Genomic DNA, 17256 nt, shown 5'->3' on the forward strand with positions numbered 1-17256 from the left:
CGGTGCCACGCTACTGATATGAGATAAGTATTCTTTTTTACAAAAAAACATCTAACCAAAACATGGGTTTGTCTTGTCTATACAACTCATCTCATCAGACAATCTAGATGTTTTGCTGACTTTATGTTGGATACAAATACATACATAATCTTATCTCGTTTTTGCGAGGATAGAATGGAATGATTTGTTTTAACGAAGTAATTATACATTTAATGTTTACTTCCATCGTATCTACTTGGTTTACAGTGATGCAGAGGTTTTTAATTAATGATAAATAATGCTACCTATATCATTAAAACTCTGCAATTATTCAACCATATTATACTTAAGATCTCTCCTTAGTCACATCTAAAATCTATAAAATATATTACTTTTTATTAAATATTAAAGGCAATATCTATCATTAGATATGGACGGATTAAGTAAAGGCGCCCAGTGGGTGACCGGTTAATAACATTAATAGCTCTTACACGTACGTTTAACTAAGGCGGCAGCGCGGGGCGGACCAGAATAAAAGTAAACATTCAAGTTGTAAAGACCAACAATGAAACAGCATATAAGAATCTCTATAAATAAATATGTGTTGCTCGTTTCAGGTAACTCACGGACGGTCTGCACGCGCGCCGCTATTTTTTTACAAAAAAGATATAATAACAAAACAAAATACATAACTTCGTTGGTAAACGTAATTTCAGTTCCATCTAAGTCAATTTCGTAAACTTAACAGGCAAGACCACAACCGATAGTAAGTACTTATTAGCTACAGGAATGTAAATCTCAGGTTACTTTAAGAAAAATGGAACGGACTGACCAATTTAGTTAAAACACGAGAAAGATACTAAAACAAAACTAACAGCTACATTATTAAATTAACGATATTAACCTACAGTATTCTATTTTAATTGTATCAATATGTTTCTAACAGCACGCAAATAAAATTCAATACAGTTTGATTACCTATGTTATTTTATTAATTGAAAGTCAATACATATTCAACTCTTCAAAATAAGAGATCAAAGTCGTTTTCCGTTACGTTGAGCACTTCTGTGTACTTGAAAAACGACAGAATGTAGTGTTTAAAGTTTTTGTAAGTTGCTTATCCCTTTATAGGTAACAACAAAATAACATATTTGTATTCAACAATCGATCAATTCCAGCTATTTTCTAAACATACACGGTTGTTTCACTGTGATTATGATCAGTGATAATTTTCGAACAGACTTTTGTGGTTCATGGTTAACGGCTTTAAGTAACGTATAAAACAACGGCACCTACATCGAAAGCACAAATAAATTCTATCGCTATTCCAATGAGAGCGAACCTAACCGTTTGTGCGAGTAATCATCGATTCGATGATTTCGTGCTCCATACTTGAGCCAAATTGAGCAAACCGCCTCGATTTTGACTCTAAAATATTAACGGCAATTTAACCAAACTCGCGAAAGGAACATCGCATAAAATTAAAGAAAAAAATGTAAGTACTCATCGACTTTACTGCACCAGTCAGAATAAAATAAGGAAGTAAATATACAGCTAGAAAAAAAAACAGTAATTTAAAAGAAGAATAAATAATAACAACAAAATATAACTTGTACATTAAATATTAGTCGTGGACTTGCATCACATGCATATTAAAGAGTTAACATAAAAATGGAATGTAGAATTTATAATTCCTGTCTGTACATAATCACAATAAGTAAATAATCACGGAAATGCAGGCTATGCCTCTCTTCTCAACAGTGAAATGTAAAAATATATTAATTTGTACAATCTCCACCATAGTTTAAAACATTTGTAAAATTCACTATCGCACCAAAAAATACTTTTAAATTTTAGATAAGATATTGTTGTAGTAAATTTAAGTACAGAAAAGTAGAATGAAATCATAAAGGTGTTACTTCTCTACCAATTTAATCCATCCCTTCAAAAAAAAAACGCTTGATAGATTTTGTAAAAAAACATGCAATGATATTACTGTGTAAAATTGCCACAAATATTGCGGACTTGAAATGTTTGCAATAGCATAACCACCCGTAATTCGTTGGGATGTGTTGTTGCGGTAAAACTAATTTCATTCCAATGATCAAAGTAGTTAGAGAAGTACCACACTACTAAATTTGAACTAGTCACTACAAAAATATTCCCGCCAAAGACTTGAATCTCATCTCATGGAATGCTACGTCACATTTTGGAATGTAAGAATAACTGTCGACGACTCGTCCTTCCACAAAACTTTCAATTTAATCGAAAGATTATATCCAAATTTTATATCACCCCTTCACAATTAAATTTAAAATTACCTTTTCATAAAACCCATTTTGTTTAAGTACTAAAATATCCGCATAAATATCGTCGCGCATTTTACCATAACAATTATAACCGCTAAAAATATACCTTCACATAATTTGCACTTTTAAAATGATATCTTCGGGGGGACGTTCAGCGTACAGCATGTTCGAAGCGCAACGTTGGAAGAGAGAAATCTCGTACGATCGTGGACCGATAGTGAACGGTGAAGCTTCGAAGTGCTTATACTAGCGCACACCGTGCGGGAGAGTGCGTGTCGGGAGACAAAGTCAGTAATGTTGGAACGGCCCCCCTGCAAACAGTCATTGATGACTCTTGCTGAGGAGGTGGGAGTTGAACTCGTACACGTTGCAGCACTGTTCGCCGCAGATGTTGCACTTCCACGGGTTGGAGTCGCAGTGGCAGCCCTTGTGCAGGAAGTACAGCGTCGAGTCGGGAAACGTGATGGCGCAGAAGGAGCACACCAGCGACGCGGGCGCCGCCGCCGCCTCCCCGTGCGTCGACGTGATCACGCCGCCCTCCGACGGGGACGCTCGGGACGCCTGCAATCACACAACGAGGCAACTGACCAAACTGTTACAAAATAACTTCATTATATGTATTTTTAGGGTTCTGCATCTCAGTTCAGCAACGGAACCCTTATAGGATCACTTGTCAGTCTGGCTGATGGTTGAAATTGTGTTTGATGTTTTAAGGTATACAACTGACACTGAACTTTAAGCAGCGTTTCCTTCAATAATGTGCGAGGAATGTGTTTTTCGTTAACCGATAGAAAGCTTCATCTACCTCGCCTCGCACAGCACAAATCTGGTGGAAACAGCTGAGCGGAGCGAGGCGAGGTAAATTAAGCGTTTCTATTGGTTAATGAAAAAGACATTCCTCGCAAATAATTCTTGGATGTCTAGAATAACATATTTTCATCTCTCCTGCTCGGAAAGTTTAATTTTCATGGGTAGATAGCCGAGTCGAAAATTGCGTTTTCATCTCTAGGGTGGAAAGTATTATTTTTTTTTATTTTCGATTAGCTACGGAGTCGAAGATAATTGGGATGCACCAAAAAAAATAACCTATAGTTTTTATTTTATTTTTGGAAAGAATAGGATATTTTAAGGTACCTTTTTCATTGATTTTGAATTTGGATGAGTATCTAATTTTTTGTAATTCTTTTACGAAATACGCTGGATGACGTCACAGTGCGACAGCCTCGTTCCATTGCCTAGAAAAAATCTGGTGGTACATAACATAATCTGTGGCATTACAATTTGTCAATAATTCAAGCACGGCTTAGAGTCCTAAATTAACCGTGACAAATAGTTTTATTTATCTCTCTTCTTTTAGCTTCGATGTTTGTTTAATGGTGTGATAGTATAGATTTTTTTTTTTAATTTATTTTAAAAAAAAGGTACATAATTTTATTTACATAACTAATTTTGAACAATTGTAACCTACTTAATTGAAATCTGATATTTAAATTCTTTTGTATTTACTTGTAACGTAGTAATTTAATAATTTAATTTGTAAAAATACATTGATAATACTCGTATACATTTCGGACTTTACGATAAATGACAACTATTTAAGGCCGGGTGCGCATCATGTGATTAAAGTTCTATCTTTGTCACTCTTTGCTATTATAAGCAGGACAGGAACATTTCAAATTGTCAATTTACTTACGAGTGTATACCTGCTTTATAACTGCCTTTGTGACGAGATACTGCAGACGTCAAATGAGGGTCATTACTTAAATTTTGTTTATTTAATTCAGTTTATCACATTTTTGGGATCTGATTTCTGAAAACGCTTCACAAAGCCTATTTCTCCAAATGGTTTTCGATTTATTATATGTTGTCAAAAATTGGGACATCCCAATTGAGTGACGTCAATGACACTTTTTTTCACGTTTCGGCATGGCCATCTAGACACCCGTCGTGACCAAGGAGCTTATATACCTACAACACTGGAGGTTGAACGCCGAACATCCGTTTGAAGCAAGAAATTTGATCTTTATAACGTCACGAACATATTCCATCTCTTTCTTTAGTTAGGTTAAGAAAGAGACGGAAATCATTCGTGGAATGTGAAAGAAAGAGATGTAATATATATAAATAAGTAATAAAGGTTCTTCTTTGTTGGGCGTTCAACCTCCAGTTTTGTATATAAGGTCCTTGGTCGTGACCACCACGATTTTTTTTATAGTCGGCCAAGTTTTTTATAGTGGCAAGTGGCCAGTCGAAAAGGTACCGTTGGAGGTTGGATATAAGTAAGTAAATTCAATTTATTATTATTCTCTTTTTTTGTAGTATATTACATTACTCACAGTCGAAATGAAAAGTAGAGTGTCTAACTCGGGTGAAGTTACCCATTTCCCCTCGAACTATTGGCGTTCTCACTTAGTTTGAACGCCAGAAATATCTCGGGTGAAATGGGTCACTTTCCACCCTTGGTTATCAATCTACTATTATAGGCTACTTTTTATCGCGATATTCCCACGGGATCGGGATAAAATCTCGAAATTTCAACGGCTGGGCTTAGTCATGAAATTTGGCACGATTATTTTTAATGCAATCTTAATAAAAACGTGGAATTTAGTAAAATCCCTGTTTTTCAATTCAACTGCCGGATCTACTGGGTTACTATGCGTGCGAAGCCACGGGTAAAGTCTAGCTATTTTATACATATATCAATGTTGTCTACGCCCCATGAGAGCTTTACACTTTCCCATAACAAAAAGAAGCATATTATTATGTTAACGATACTATAGTTAAAAACACTGTGTATATTTCACACACCTTAATCAAAAGGGTATCAACTCAAAATAATATAGCATTTTAATTTAGGCCTTCCAGAAATTATATGTATGTATAAATAAATTAAAATTTCCATTGTTTTAGTCGTTGACCTTACGATCCAAGTGTGCGATTTGTCAGCATCTGGTACAGGTTGTCAGTACTCACGTTGGAGCCGCGCGCGCGGCCGCGCGCCGAGATGCGCCGGCGCAGGTCCTCGCGCAGCAAGCTCTTCAGCGGCGACACCTTGATCAGCGACGACAGGCTCGATGACACGCCGCGCTTGTCGCCGCCGTTCGCTTCGCCCTGCGACTCCCCGCCGCCCGACTCCTCTTGTGTATTGGGTTCCTAAAATGTAAAAAAATAGGATTTTTATCTTCCTGTATCAACAGAGTTACCTTAGCCCTACTACCACTAGGGTGGGGTTAAGGCCTCCGCTTACTCGCACGGGTGCACGGCTTGGCGCGGGCGCGGCGTGCTCGGTCCTTAGAGTAGCATAAAAAGTACTTTATACCAATACTAGCCGTTACCCGCGACTCCGTCCGCGCAGAATTTGTTTATCGCTATCCCGCCGGAGCTATGCAATTTTCCGGGATCAAAACTATCTGTATACCGAATTTCATCTGAATCGGTGTAGTGGTTTGGACGTGATGAAGTAACAAACAAATAAACACACATAGTTACAAATTTTCGCATTTATGATATTAGCGAGATTTTCACGGATTGAGATATATGTACGTGAAATCTCGAAATATCAACTGCCAAGTCTAGTTCAGATGTCGTAAACGAAGACCACGAATGAAGTATTATTTTGGAAATACCCATGTTAATTTAGTAAATTCCCGGAATTTCGGTTGAACTGCAGGACTTAACAATTCACGCGAATGAAGCCGCGGGTACATGATAGTAATAAATAAACAATAAGTTACGAGGGTACGGTCAAAAGCATAAATATACATACGTTACAAGACGTCAAAAATATCTATACACCTTTATGTCACTAAACATAAGGTCGAGGTATACCTTATTTTGACGCTATGGCTGTAAATATATATTTTTTTTCATTCGACTGCCACACATACCAATGCCACATACTGCTCAAACTTATAAAACCCCTTTTTTGCGTCAGCGGTTAAAAATTATCAACTCCAATTTAGTGTAAGCATTAATTAGGACAATTTATAGATTGAATACCCTTTAAAGTGTTCACGAACCGTTGCAAGTTAATTAAACACTTCGACAGCCAAAAAATGTAGATCGTTGCAAATTATTACGTTAGATATGCTAAAATTCGGACTTTCTCCGCGTAACCTACTTTAGCGCAGCCGATGGAGTCCAAAGAATTGGGACTCGCCTCGAGCACAACTTGATGAGAGTTGTTGCACTCATTAAAATTAATTATCGTTTCTGATAACATTATGTTAATGTTGTTGAATTAATAATTACCAAAAATAGCCAAGTTGTCGAGAAACTATCTGATTTACAGTAAAAAAAAAAAACAATTCAGTCCATCAGTTAGACCGAATGAAAAAAAAATACTGGATACATATCTTTTCTTTTGTCAAACAAACGTTTTTTTTTACCCTAAACCTGTCCTCTCCCAGAGGCACAAATTTGTGCCCAAATTCCTTTGATCCTGTTATCCTGGGAGATGACAGATTAATCAGGTAGAGGCGATTTAGCGACCACTTGCATTGAGTTCGAAACACAATTTCCATTTTAATTATTGAAAATACGACTAGATTCAAAAATATTCTTTGTCAGGTATGTATTCGATAGCTGCTTTTGATTCTATGGTAGTATTCTCTAATAAATCTAAGCCGTGGTGGCCTAGTGGTTTGACCTATCGCCTCTCAAGCAGAGGGTCGTGGGTTCAAACCCCGGCTCGCACCTCTGAGTTTTTCGAAATTCATGTGTGGAATTACATTTGAAATTTACCACGAGCTTTGCGGTGAAGGAAAACATCGTGAGGAAACCTGCACAAACCTGCGAAGCAATTCAATGGTGCGTGTGAAGTTTCCAATGCGCACTGGGCCCGCGTGGGAACTACGGCCCAAGCCCTCTTGTTCTGAGAGGAAGCCTGTGCCCAGCAGTGGGACGTATATAGGCTGGGATGATGATGCTCTAATAAATGGGGCCTTGTTAAGGGTTAAGCACATAAGTTGAAACGCATCATAGTTCGGGAGTGGGGCCCGTGAGGTCATTCATTAGTAAATAGTGTACGTAAGTGTGACGTCACACGGAACTTTAACCGGCTGTATGTCCATATTTTTTGTTTAATTGAACTGACCGACTCATAATATATAATATTTAGGAATCTAGCCTATTAAGCTACGGTTCCTTCGTGAGACAGAATGGACCAGAAACAAGAGCAGAATCGTCCAATCACGGTCACACCGGAATATCATAGGGCCAGTACAGACGGTCTGCATTACAACTGCAACATAACTGCCGACTGCCCAAACATTTGTCTTTGCAGTTCCATTGCAGTCGGCACAACTGCACGCTGACTGCGATAAAAATGTATGAGCAGTCAGCAGTTGAAAGAAAGAAAGAAAGAAAGAAAATAATTTATTTATAACAGCAATGACACATAATAAGTAAAAATAACAATAGGAAATGTTGCCGCTATAAAAAGGTAAAGTTGCGGTTACGTTGCAGTGCGAATGCGAATGTACCGGCCCATACCACAGGGCGAGTTGTAAATTTCAAATTTAAACTCGTGTCATTGGTCGATTCCAACTCTCAGGCCCTGTTAGTCGTATCAGACAAAGAGAACACGTTACCTGTTTGATGGGTATGAGCGTGATGGAAGGCGTGATGCCGGCAGGCAGCTGAGCGGAAAGCGAGCTGCTTGCGACGGCGCCCGCGCTGTCGCCAGACTGCGGCGAACTCGGGCCCTCACCGTTCATGCGCGAATCTACAATAAAACCAAAACGTATGCAAATTACGTCATCAAAGATACAATAAGCTAGTTGAGATGGAATACCTATATTCGTAAGTAAAACGTTGCTAATCGGTTGTCCCTTAATAGTACCTAAGTATAAATTGTTTTCGGTGCAAAATATTTGGCTTAACAGATTACAGGGCAATTTATCTATATTGTTTTCTTATGAAAAATAGTACTTACATGTTACATGACAAACATTTTTTTTAACATGATCTAATCCTAAGTCTACAATGCCTAATACACGCTTTCAATAAGGCACCAACCTATTATTGTCGTTTTAGTAATAACCCACTCACCTACATATGGATGGTATGGATCACTCAGATCCTACATCAGTGGAGCTAATTAATGTCGGTATAATTAATTTGTTGGTATGCTCTTCATTAATATTGTTATTCTTCCACCAAATGAAATGTAAGACATTGTCAGTAGATAGGTATACACTGATTTTATAATAAGTAAGAAGCTTTTCGTCTGACTATCTTGTAGACTCAACTCTTTAACCTGTATTGATGTGATGAGACTTCAATATGATTTGAATTTGAGCCTTGGCTTAAATGTACAAATCAAATTAAGTCACCCATACTTAAACTCATAAGAGTAAGTACACCAATCAACCAAAGACAACAAATGAAGGTTTTAAATACACTCTTCAAAAATATCGGGGGTCTTACCAATACTATAAAGACGAGATTAGTCTCTTAACACGTCAAGGTCAAGTAAAATTAGTCCAACGAAACTAAGGCTCGGGGTCGCTGTCGTAAGATCATTAAATCTGTAACTTGATGCTGCATTTATATAATTTCCCCAATGTAGAAATACTTAAACGTGGATACTATTATTTTTCAATAAGGAATCTGTTTGATTCTTTTGACATCACAATTTCACATCTGATTAGGTAAGACATGAAACGAAAATAAGTGACAATGCCTTTGAAGTCACAAGTTTCTTTGGAGATAAAGACAGTTAATAAGAAATGTGCAACTTTTTAATTTTTTCAAATAGGATTGGTTTTTTGGAGTATTTTTGTATTTTTTATTTCAACTCCAAATTTGTTACTTATACGGGTATCCCGTGAAACCATATCGAAAATACAAACTGAGACATGGATGCACAGAAAAAAATCGTGTCTAGATTCCTGTCCAGCGGTGGTGTAGGGGTTATAGCACGCAGCACGGATTGCTGAGGACCTGGGTTCGATTCCCAGCGCTGGTCTCTTTTTCTGGTTTTTCTGTGCATCCATGTCTCAGTTTGTATTTTCGATATTGTTCAATTATTGTTTGGCAAATCAAGTTGTGGAAGAACTTTTTAAATAGCTCAAAAATATACTAAGATCAACAACCATAAAAAGTCCAAACTAATTACTAAATACATTTTTTATGGTAGGAGATTTGTGTGGCTTAAAAAAATAATAACTATTACTACTTAGGTTAGCTGGAAGATCCCTTTTTAGGGATAAGTTCGCTTTTGCTCTCCTTTCTGTGTATTTGTATTTATTTTTAATTTTATTTTTATGTCCCTACATATACTATTTTCACTTACAAGTCAATGTGACAATCAGCAGTCTTATTTTTTTTATGTCACAAAAACTGGTAAAGCATTTGGTCGACTATATATAACATATATCGCTAGGCAACCCAAAGGATAGTATCACCGACCTCAGCGCGCACAAAAAAGTATATTTGGGTTTACCCTCATAGACGCGCCGGCCAAATTAGAAAAGGGCAACATAATTCCTGCAAATGGCGGAACAAAGTTAGAATCACACACTCACCAGAATTATGGTTAGACTGTCCGGGCGAGAAGGTTTCATTATTGTCGGCCATTGATATTTCAACGTGTGGGGTAAGATAGTGCATCGGCGGGGTAGCGTTGTCGACGGACCGTTCACCATTGCTGTCGCCGCTGTCTGAATAGGCTGCGGCGACGGACACTGAGAGGCCGGAGCCTAACGCCCCTAAGGCGTTAATAGCGCTGGCGTCCATCGTGCCGTCGGCGTAAGCTGCGTTGGCGATACCAGCTGCCAGTAGGGAAACAGAGTTGTTGCCGGTTCCTGGGTTATCCAAGTCGATGCCGTGTCTGGAAATAAACAATTAGCTGTTCAATTTTGTTCCGTAAATTAGTAGGGAAAGAGATCCATATACTTTTTCTTTTTGCAGATCTCAAGGACATTTTTGTACAGAATACATTTCATGTCAATTCAAATTAAATTTCATTCGCTAAAATGGCATTGTTGGTAAATTTGTGATACGAATATTAAAAATTTCACGTCAACAGTAAGTCCAACGTCACATTTCTTGGCACTGAGTAAGAAAGTTGAAGGTCATTAATTTTGCCTGTGTAGTAGAATTGAGTAGTAAAGTAAAAATAGAATAGATAATGTTTGTTCTCGGGTCTTGGATGTTTAATATGTATTTAAGTATGTATTTATCTATATAAGTATGTTTATCCGTTGCTTAGTATCCATAGTACAAGCTTTGCTTAGTTTGGGTCTAGGTCAATTGGTGTCAAGTGTCCCATGATATTTTATTTATTTAATATACTTGGAACATAACATTAGTTAATAATTATCTATATATGGAAGATGCGAGTGGAGCGCATGAAGCTTGCATTCCTTCTATTTCTAGAAAAATTAAATTATGGACTTTCTATGTTTGTTCGTCGTATTATATGACGTCACAGTATGTCGGATCTCTCTGTCTCTGAGTTCTGTCTACTTGACAATTTAACAAGTCCAGGATATTTCCACATTTTTTTTAATATTTGAAAAATTATTTCACAACACTGACAAAAAATAAAGACATAGGTATTAAAATAATAATAAAAAATGTTCTAATATTCCTTATTGGCTAAGAAAAGGTAGTGGCTCGAGCTATAATAATTAAACCTGTCCTCCAAGGACGAGAAAGCGACATGACATTTTTAACTCTATAGTGAAATTCTTTAGTGAAAGTATTAGCTCTTACCTGTTAAAGAAATGAACTCTGAGGCTTTTCATGGTGGGCGCACGGTAGCTGCAGAGGGGGCAAGTCTTGACGAGGTCGTGCTGACCAACGTGTTCGTTCTGGAAGTGCGCGCGCATCGCGATCTGGCGCTGGAATCCGCGGTTGCATATCGGGCAATGGTACGGCAAGCTCTTCGTGTGTGTAGTAAAGTGTTCAGCAAGATGATCCTTCCGGAAGAATCTTTTCTGGCAGACGCGACATTCGTAGGGTTTGACGCCGGTGTGGCGCATTTTGTGGCGGCGCATGTTGGCGCCGTTTGAGAATTTCATATTGCAGACGTCGCATTCGAAGAGTTTTCTGTGTGGGCGGTCGGCATTCTGCGCCGCCGCCACATTGTTGTTGTCGGGCGAGCACTGCGCCATGTGGGTGGTGAGCGCGCGGCTGCTGAGCGTGCTAAACGTGTTGCAAGTGGTGCATTTCAGCAGCGTGCTCCCCCGCTTCGGTGTTTCTTCTTTACTGGCCGTGGATGCCTGCCAACATTTAAACGAATGTCATTCGGACAGCCAGGATCGTGTAGCTCAGAATGACTAGCAAGGATTCATTTTAATTTCGTGAGGAACTCGAACCAAAGATTGGTTTTATTATTTGATCTCATTTGGATCTTCAAGAAAACGAACAAAACCGAATTGCAAATAGATGTGAATTCCAAAGGTCTTTAATAGTTAAGTTAAATTAATCAATTTGGGAATTGCTTAGTAATGGCCTAGCTCCTCATTATGAAGTCTGGAAATCACATGCCATTAGGTATAAATTAAACAAGTTTCACAGGGCTAAGGCTAATGGAAGTTTACTATCAAATTGAAACATATGTGGCGTTATCTGGGAAAAGGTACCTTGTTGTCGGTATTGAGTTATTGATATCCCCATAATCTACATACATTTAGCTATCGAACCATGTAAGAAACATGCATGTAGGTTTAATAGATATTTAAAAAAAAAATGTTGAAGCTCAAAAGCCAGAAAAGGTGATTATGAGAAAATTGAATTCAAACTTATACACCCAATAAAAGTATGTTATTGTTGGAAGTTACATAGATGGCATGCTATTTGAGGAGTAGATTGTACGGACTTTCAGGTTTCAAGAACAATTTTGTAATTGGACAACGGTTTTCCTATAGTTTAGCTTGCCAAAGTGCATAAAGTAAAAAAAAAGGTTGATGGATTTTTTAATTTTTTTTCTTTTTATAGTATATTTCCATTGGATTTTATCGAAGGAAAAAATATTATGCGTAAATGGACACTAAATAAGAACTACTCCGTTTTGAATTAACGTTGTTTATTATATAAAAAAAATACTTTAACAAAAATAACTTTGTTGTTTACAAATGTAATTAAACAGTCAAAATCAACAAACTTTTATATTTAGTACGCTAAAACATAGCCAAATGAGACCAAATTAACTCAACAAATCTTAAAAAACTAGTTTTTTCAGTCTCAAAATCCAAGGTAAAGTTTAGTAAAAAGTTGGTACAATCACTATATATTTTCTAAAAGGTACCTTATCGTCGGTGGTAAAATATTTACTGATTATGAAGTGATATCATTTGAAAACGACTAATAACTTACGATTAATTTTAATAGTCTTAATTTAAGAACACTGTAGTATTAAAACTCTTACCAAAAACCTATAATTTTGTCTCAACACACTAAATGATTAACGTATTTGAAAAGGTACCTTATCGTCGGACGTAAAATGTTTAGTGGCATAGTTAAGAATAAGATCTAAAAAAATGCTTTTGATTTGTAGTTGTAACTATTAATCGTTATTATTATTACTATAAATCAACCTCTAAAGACCAGCAGGTGGTAGGACCTTGTGCAAGGTCCGCCCGGATTGCTACCACCATCTTGCTCGCTAATCCTGCTGTGAATAGCAGTGCTTGCATTGTTGTGTTTCGGCGTGGAGAGTAAGACAGCCGGTGAAATTACTGGCATTTGAGGTATCCCATCTTAGGCCTCTAGGTTTGCAACGCATCTGCAATCCCCCTGGTGTTGCAGGTGTCTAAGGGCGGTGGTAATCTCTTACCATCAGGTGTCCCACTTGCTCGTTTGCCATCCAGTCGAATAAAAAAAGACAAATTGGCGTAAATCGTCATTAAGGGCCTTATCACACTAGCGATTCGCGGGAGAGTTGAAAGCGAGGCAAGCGTGCAGTGAATTCGCTGCGAGCGTATAACGATTTCGCCCCAAGCGCGCAACGATGTCGCTGCTGCGAGCGCATGGCGAGTTCGCTGCTTTAGCGCCAAAAACGCCATATTGTAGACTTTCGTATAATAAATAGGGCGTCTTCGGCGCTAACGCAGCGAACTCGCAGCGACATCGTTGCGCGCTCGCGGCGATATCGTTTCATGCTCGCGGTGAAATCGTTACGCGCTCGAAGTGAACTCGCTGCGCGCTCACCTCGCTTTCAACTCGCCCGCAAATCGCTAGTGTAATAAGGGCCTAACTGACTACCGTCTAAGGGTGGCCAGTTATTGATGATTTACCTTACTCTAATTAAACGCATTTTATGATGATTCTTGACGTTTTTTACGCGCCGACAAGCACCGCAATGGGCCCGCGTGGGAACTAATGCCCAAGCTCTCTCATTCTGAGAGGAGGCCTGTGCCCAGCAGTGGGACGTATAGGCTAGGATGATGATGATAATGATGACGCGCCGACAAAGTACCGACGTCCGACACGTCTTCCAAACCGATACCGAGCGCACAGAAAGCATTCAAGAGCGGCACCGACAATAAGGTACCTTTCTTACTAAACTTTAAGGGATGTTTTAACTCATAAAAAATCGATTTAAAAACTTGTGTCTCTGTCAAATTAAAATTTAGACCCTGCTTATTAATATAGAGTAAAGAAAAAAAAAAGAATTTTTTTCGACATTTTACTTCAAGCGCGATTATCTAGGAAACTAGAACCGACAACAAGGTACCTTTTACCAGATAACGCCACATATTGCATAGTGATTCAATTAATGTATACATGTATGTAAATAGTAGGTACAAAAATAAAGAAAGAAATACAATTGACAAATCACACTTCTAGATCAAGATTATATCAACTCAAAACAATCCACCAATTCTGAAATCAATAATTCAGACTTAGACCTTCCAGAAATTGAATGAAGTCTTAATCAAATAGGGTATTATATTGAGTAAAAATACTCTTGATTTATGAATGTGAAATATTGAGATACTTACATCTACAAAGGCAAAAAGGCAAAGGAGTATTCTCAACTATTATAACAACCATAATCAAAATAGGCATAAGAGATGATTGTTCATATTACTTTTTTTTTTATCAAACAGCTGGCACACGAGCACCACCGCCCATGGGCACCTAAAGTATTATTACTCTAATAAATATTTATAAACTTTAGTACCAGGAAAATAGCCACAGAACTGGAAACAATATCTACTGGTTCTACAGTACAAAATGCAGCAGAGATCAGTATTATTAAAATAGAATAGATATCCTAACAGGCATGGAACATGAATAGTTTTCTTAGCCAATTCCCTAGCTAGAATTAACTGTAAAAAATATATATTGTGCCTCTGGGAGAGGACAGGTTAAAATGCTATGTTATTTTGAAGCAGAATTATAATGAATATTAGTCATTATTTTATAAAATGCCACATATTTAAAAAATATATATAAATTCTAAATAATTTGAGGAAAAATTGTACTTTACCACAGACAGACATTGTGTTATACATAGTATATTTCTGGATAAGAACACTGTTTAGTTTAACACTGGTGCACTAACCAAACTTTGAATGATTTTGATTTTTGATAGGAATAGATTACTTATTGTTAACAATTATCATTAGGGTAATTACACACAAAATCACCATTAAATTAATAAAGTAATTACTAATGTACTAACCGGTTCATTTTTGACTGTAATCAGGTTTGGCGACACGGTGCCTGAATCGGCCTCTGTTTCCCCTTTTGATGACATCACATTACCAGGTCGCGGCCTTTCTGGACATCACTCTCCCGCCACACACAACTTTAAATTAAAATAAAACACAAACATTAAAATCACACTGAAACCAACATGATCAACAAAAGAACTTCAAGTGGTTCACGAAGAACTCACAAAACAACTTCGCTCGTAAAAGAATGGCGAGGTGACCCATTTACAAAAACATACGAATTATCGACTCACGCTATACTATTTATGAACGTTATCTATCGTATTCATCCTACATCCCACATCACTTCTCCCGTGCACTCAGATAATTTGTTAACACGCTGATAAATAATAAACTCACGTTTAACTTGATACGTCGACAGCCAGCGGTATTTTAGGGAGAGATCGCTATGTGGCCTAATTCGATGCTCAGAACTCGATGCACAAATTCGTGTTACGCGTATAACTGTAAATGCACAAATAAGTCGATCCCCACTATAATCTTTGACTGATTTGACATGATTATATTATATTTACACTGTCGAAAGCTTTGATTTGTTAAATTAATATAAGAGTATTTTATCTACAATACAGTACAGCAATCCCATTTTGATCATGATTCGTACAGAAAAAATTATACGGATTATACCTACAGCACGGCACCACACACACACAACACTACACCTGTGATTTGTTTTTTTTTAACTATATTTGCATCCTTGCAACACTGAGTCACTCAAGTTATAAATTATTCAATTTAAGTAAATGTAGAAAAAGCATATATAAAAGCAAAATTCCACAATCATATGAATGTTCTGTCACAAAATATTGGAAAGGATCTGCCATACTATTTTTTTTCCTAGTTTTTATCACTTACTCAAACGGCTCCACGAGTCCGAAATACTTGTATTTACAAAACAATGATTTTGATCTAATCGAAACCCAATAACAATAACATGCTAGAAATCATGCTAGAACATAGTTAGTAGTAATTTAAACTTGTCGCATGTTAGTCACAATTGAAATGTATCATTGTAATTTGGAGCGTTTGAAACCTTGCCCATATAATACCATACATAACCTTGGGTGACACACTTTCCCGGACCACTCGGCCCAGATAATACCGAAATGGAAATACAGACCCTGTTTTTAGTGTACTCGCCCATAGAAACTGACATGAGCTTCTATGGGAGTGTAAAAAAAGAACAGTCTGTTCCTTTAAATATTTTTTTGTCTTTTCACCTTAAAATATGTATTTTAATTTATATTTATATTGGTTTTCTTTGTTATCTTTAGTTTTAAGTAAATATTGTACACTCGAAATGGGTAACCATTAGAACTTAACAATTGTAATATTTTAATACCATCTATGTAACACGGCTAAAACAATAAAGTTAATTCTATTCTATTCTATTCTACACGAAAAGCAGACATTATTTGTCGTCGACACGACAGCTTCGGGATCTCGTTTACCAAATAAAACGCGAGGTCGCTGTTAGTGGACTGTATTTCTTCTCTCGTTTCGATCGCAGCAAAAGATCGAAAATCCGGTGTCAAAAGCCAAGTCGTCGTTTTCGCAGGTTCGGTGTCCAATAAGATTGCCAAAGGTCGCAGGTTCGTGAGGGGTTCGGGGTCCGGGGTAGTATCTGGTCGTTTGGCTCGCTTGGATCTTTTCGAATTTGGCTCGCGGATGACTAGTCGATGACTGGAATACGCTAGGAGGGAGGCCGTCGTATTTATACCCGCGCGGCGGGACGACGGCTTCCCTCCGATTGGCGATAATTCAGGCGGTCTGATTGGTCGCTGGGTTTCAGAAACCGCACTGAATTATCGCCAATTTCGCTATGACACTATGGATTTTCGATCGCTGTCGGGTTTAATAATCAACTTAACATATACAAATCGACTTAATCTAATTAGAATCGCTGTGCCCTAGCCCATTCTTGTCGCAAATATCGCTTTTATTAATCGGTATGGGCTAGGGTCGCAAATAACTACAAAAAATCAATTTTATTTACAAAACTTAACCTAATTAGACCTAATTAAACCTAATTAAACCTAATTAAATACTTTATTTACATGTCATTCTTAAAAGATCTGTCGACGCGTGGCTATCCGCAACATTATTAATGACCTTGTTGCCTCTACTGCCGGTGGTCTAGTGGTGTTGTTTGCGGATGACACAACAGTAGTAGTGAGCGCTAGCAGTTATTTGCAGCTCGAAGACGGGATAGGTGTGTTGAAAGTCTATGGTTTCTGTGTCGTAGCAACGGTTTTTTCGTTTGTAGACAGTGTCAC

The 17256-nt window shown here is 37.6% G+C and overlaps 1 protein-coding gene across 4 annotated transcripts; it reads right to left on the bottom strand.

Annotated features, from left to right (window-relative positions):
• Window positions 1-1091: 1091 nt before the first annotated feature.
• On the bottom strand, window positions 1092-15679 carry LOC141444758 (uncharacterized). Of its 4 annotated transcripts, none has more exons than XM_074110396.1 (8): window positions 15612-15679; window positions 15320-15424; window positions 14929-15054; window positions 11010-11518; window positions 9818-10122; window positions 7880-8013; window positions 5262-5441; window positions 1092-2849 (listed from the first exon to the last, which is right to left on the bottom strand). In XM_074110396.1, exons 3-8 carry the CDS (start codon window positions 15001-15003, stop codon window positions 2610-2612), a joined length of 1443 nt encoding a protein of 480 aa, XP_073966497.1. In that variant the 5' UTR covers window positions 15004-15054; window positions 15320-15424; window positions 15612-15679; the 3' UTR covers window positions 1092-2609. The 4 variants fall into 4 exon arrangements, with proteins under 4 accessions (XP_073966497.1, XP_073966501.1, XP_073966510.1 ...); XM_074110400.1 differs by having other exon boundaries at window positions 15608-15659; XM_074110409.1 differs by lacking the exons at window positions 15320-15424; window positions 15612-15679 and adding an exon at window positions 15214-15305.
• Between the last annotated feature and the right edge of the window lie 1577 nt (window positions 15680-17256).

Source organism: Choristoneura fumiferana, chromosome 2 (assembly GCF_025370935.1).
Source record: "Choristoneura fumiferana chromosome 2, NRCan_CFum_1, whole genome shotgun sequence".
In the NCBI taxonomy this organism is placed as follows: domain Eukaryota; kingdom Metazoa; phylum Arthropoda; class Insecta; order Lepidoptera; family Tortricidae; genus Choristoneura; species Choristoneura fumiferana.

Excerpts from the sequence above, each read along its gene's own strand:
- LOC141444758 (XM_074110396.1), bottom strand. The coding sequence starts at position 15,003 with ATGTCATCAAAAGGGGAAACAGAGGCCGATTCAGGCACCGTGTCGCCA. Across the intron at positions 11,519-14,928 it reads TTACAGTCAAAAATGAACCG|GCATCCACGGCCAGTAAAGA; the intron begins GTTAGTACATTA and ends AAATGTTGGCAG. Across the intron at positions 10,123-11,009 it reads AGAGTTCATTTCTTTAACAG|ACACGGCATCGACTTGGATA; the intron begins GTAAGAGCTAAT and ends GTTTATTTCCAG.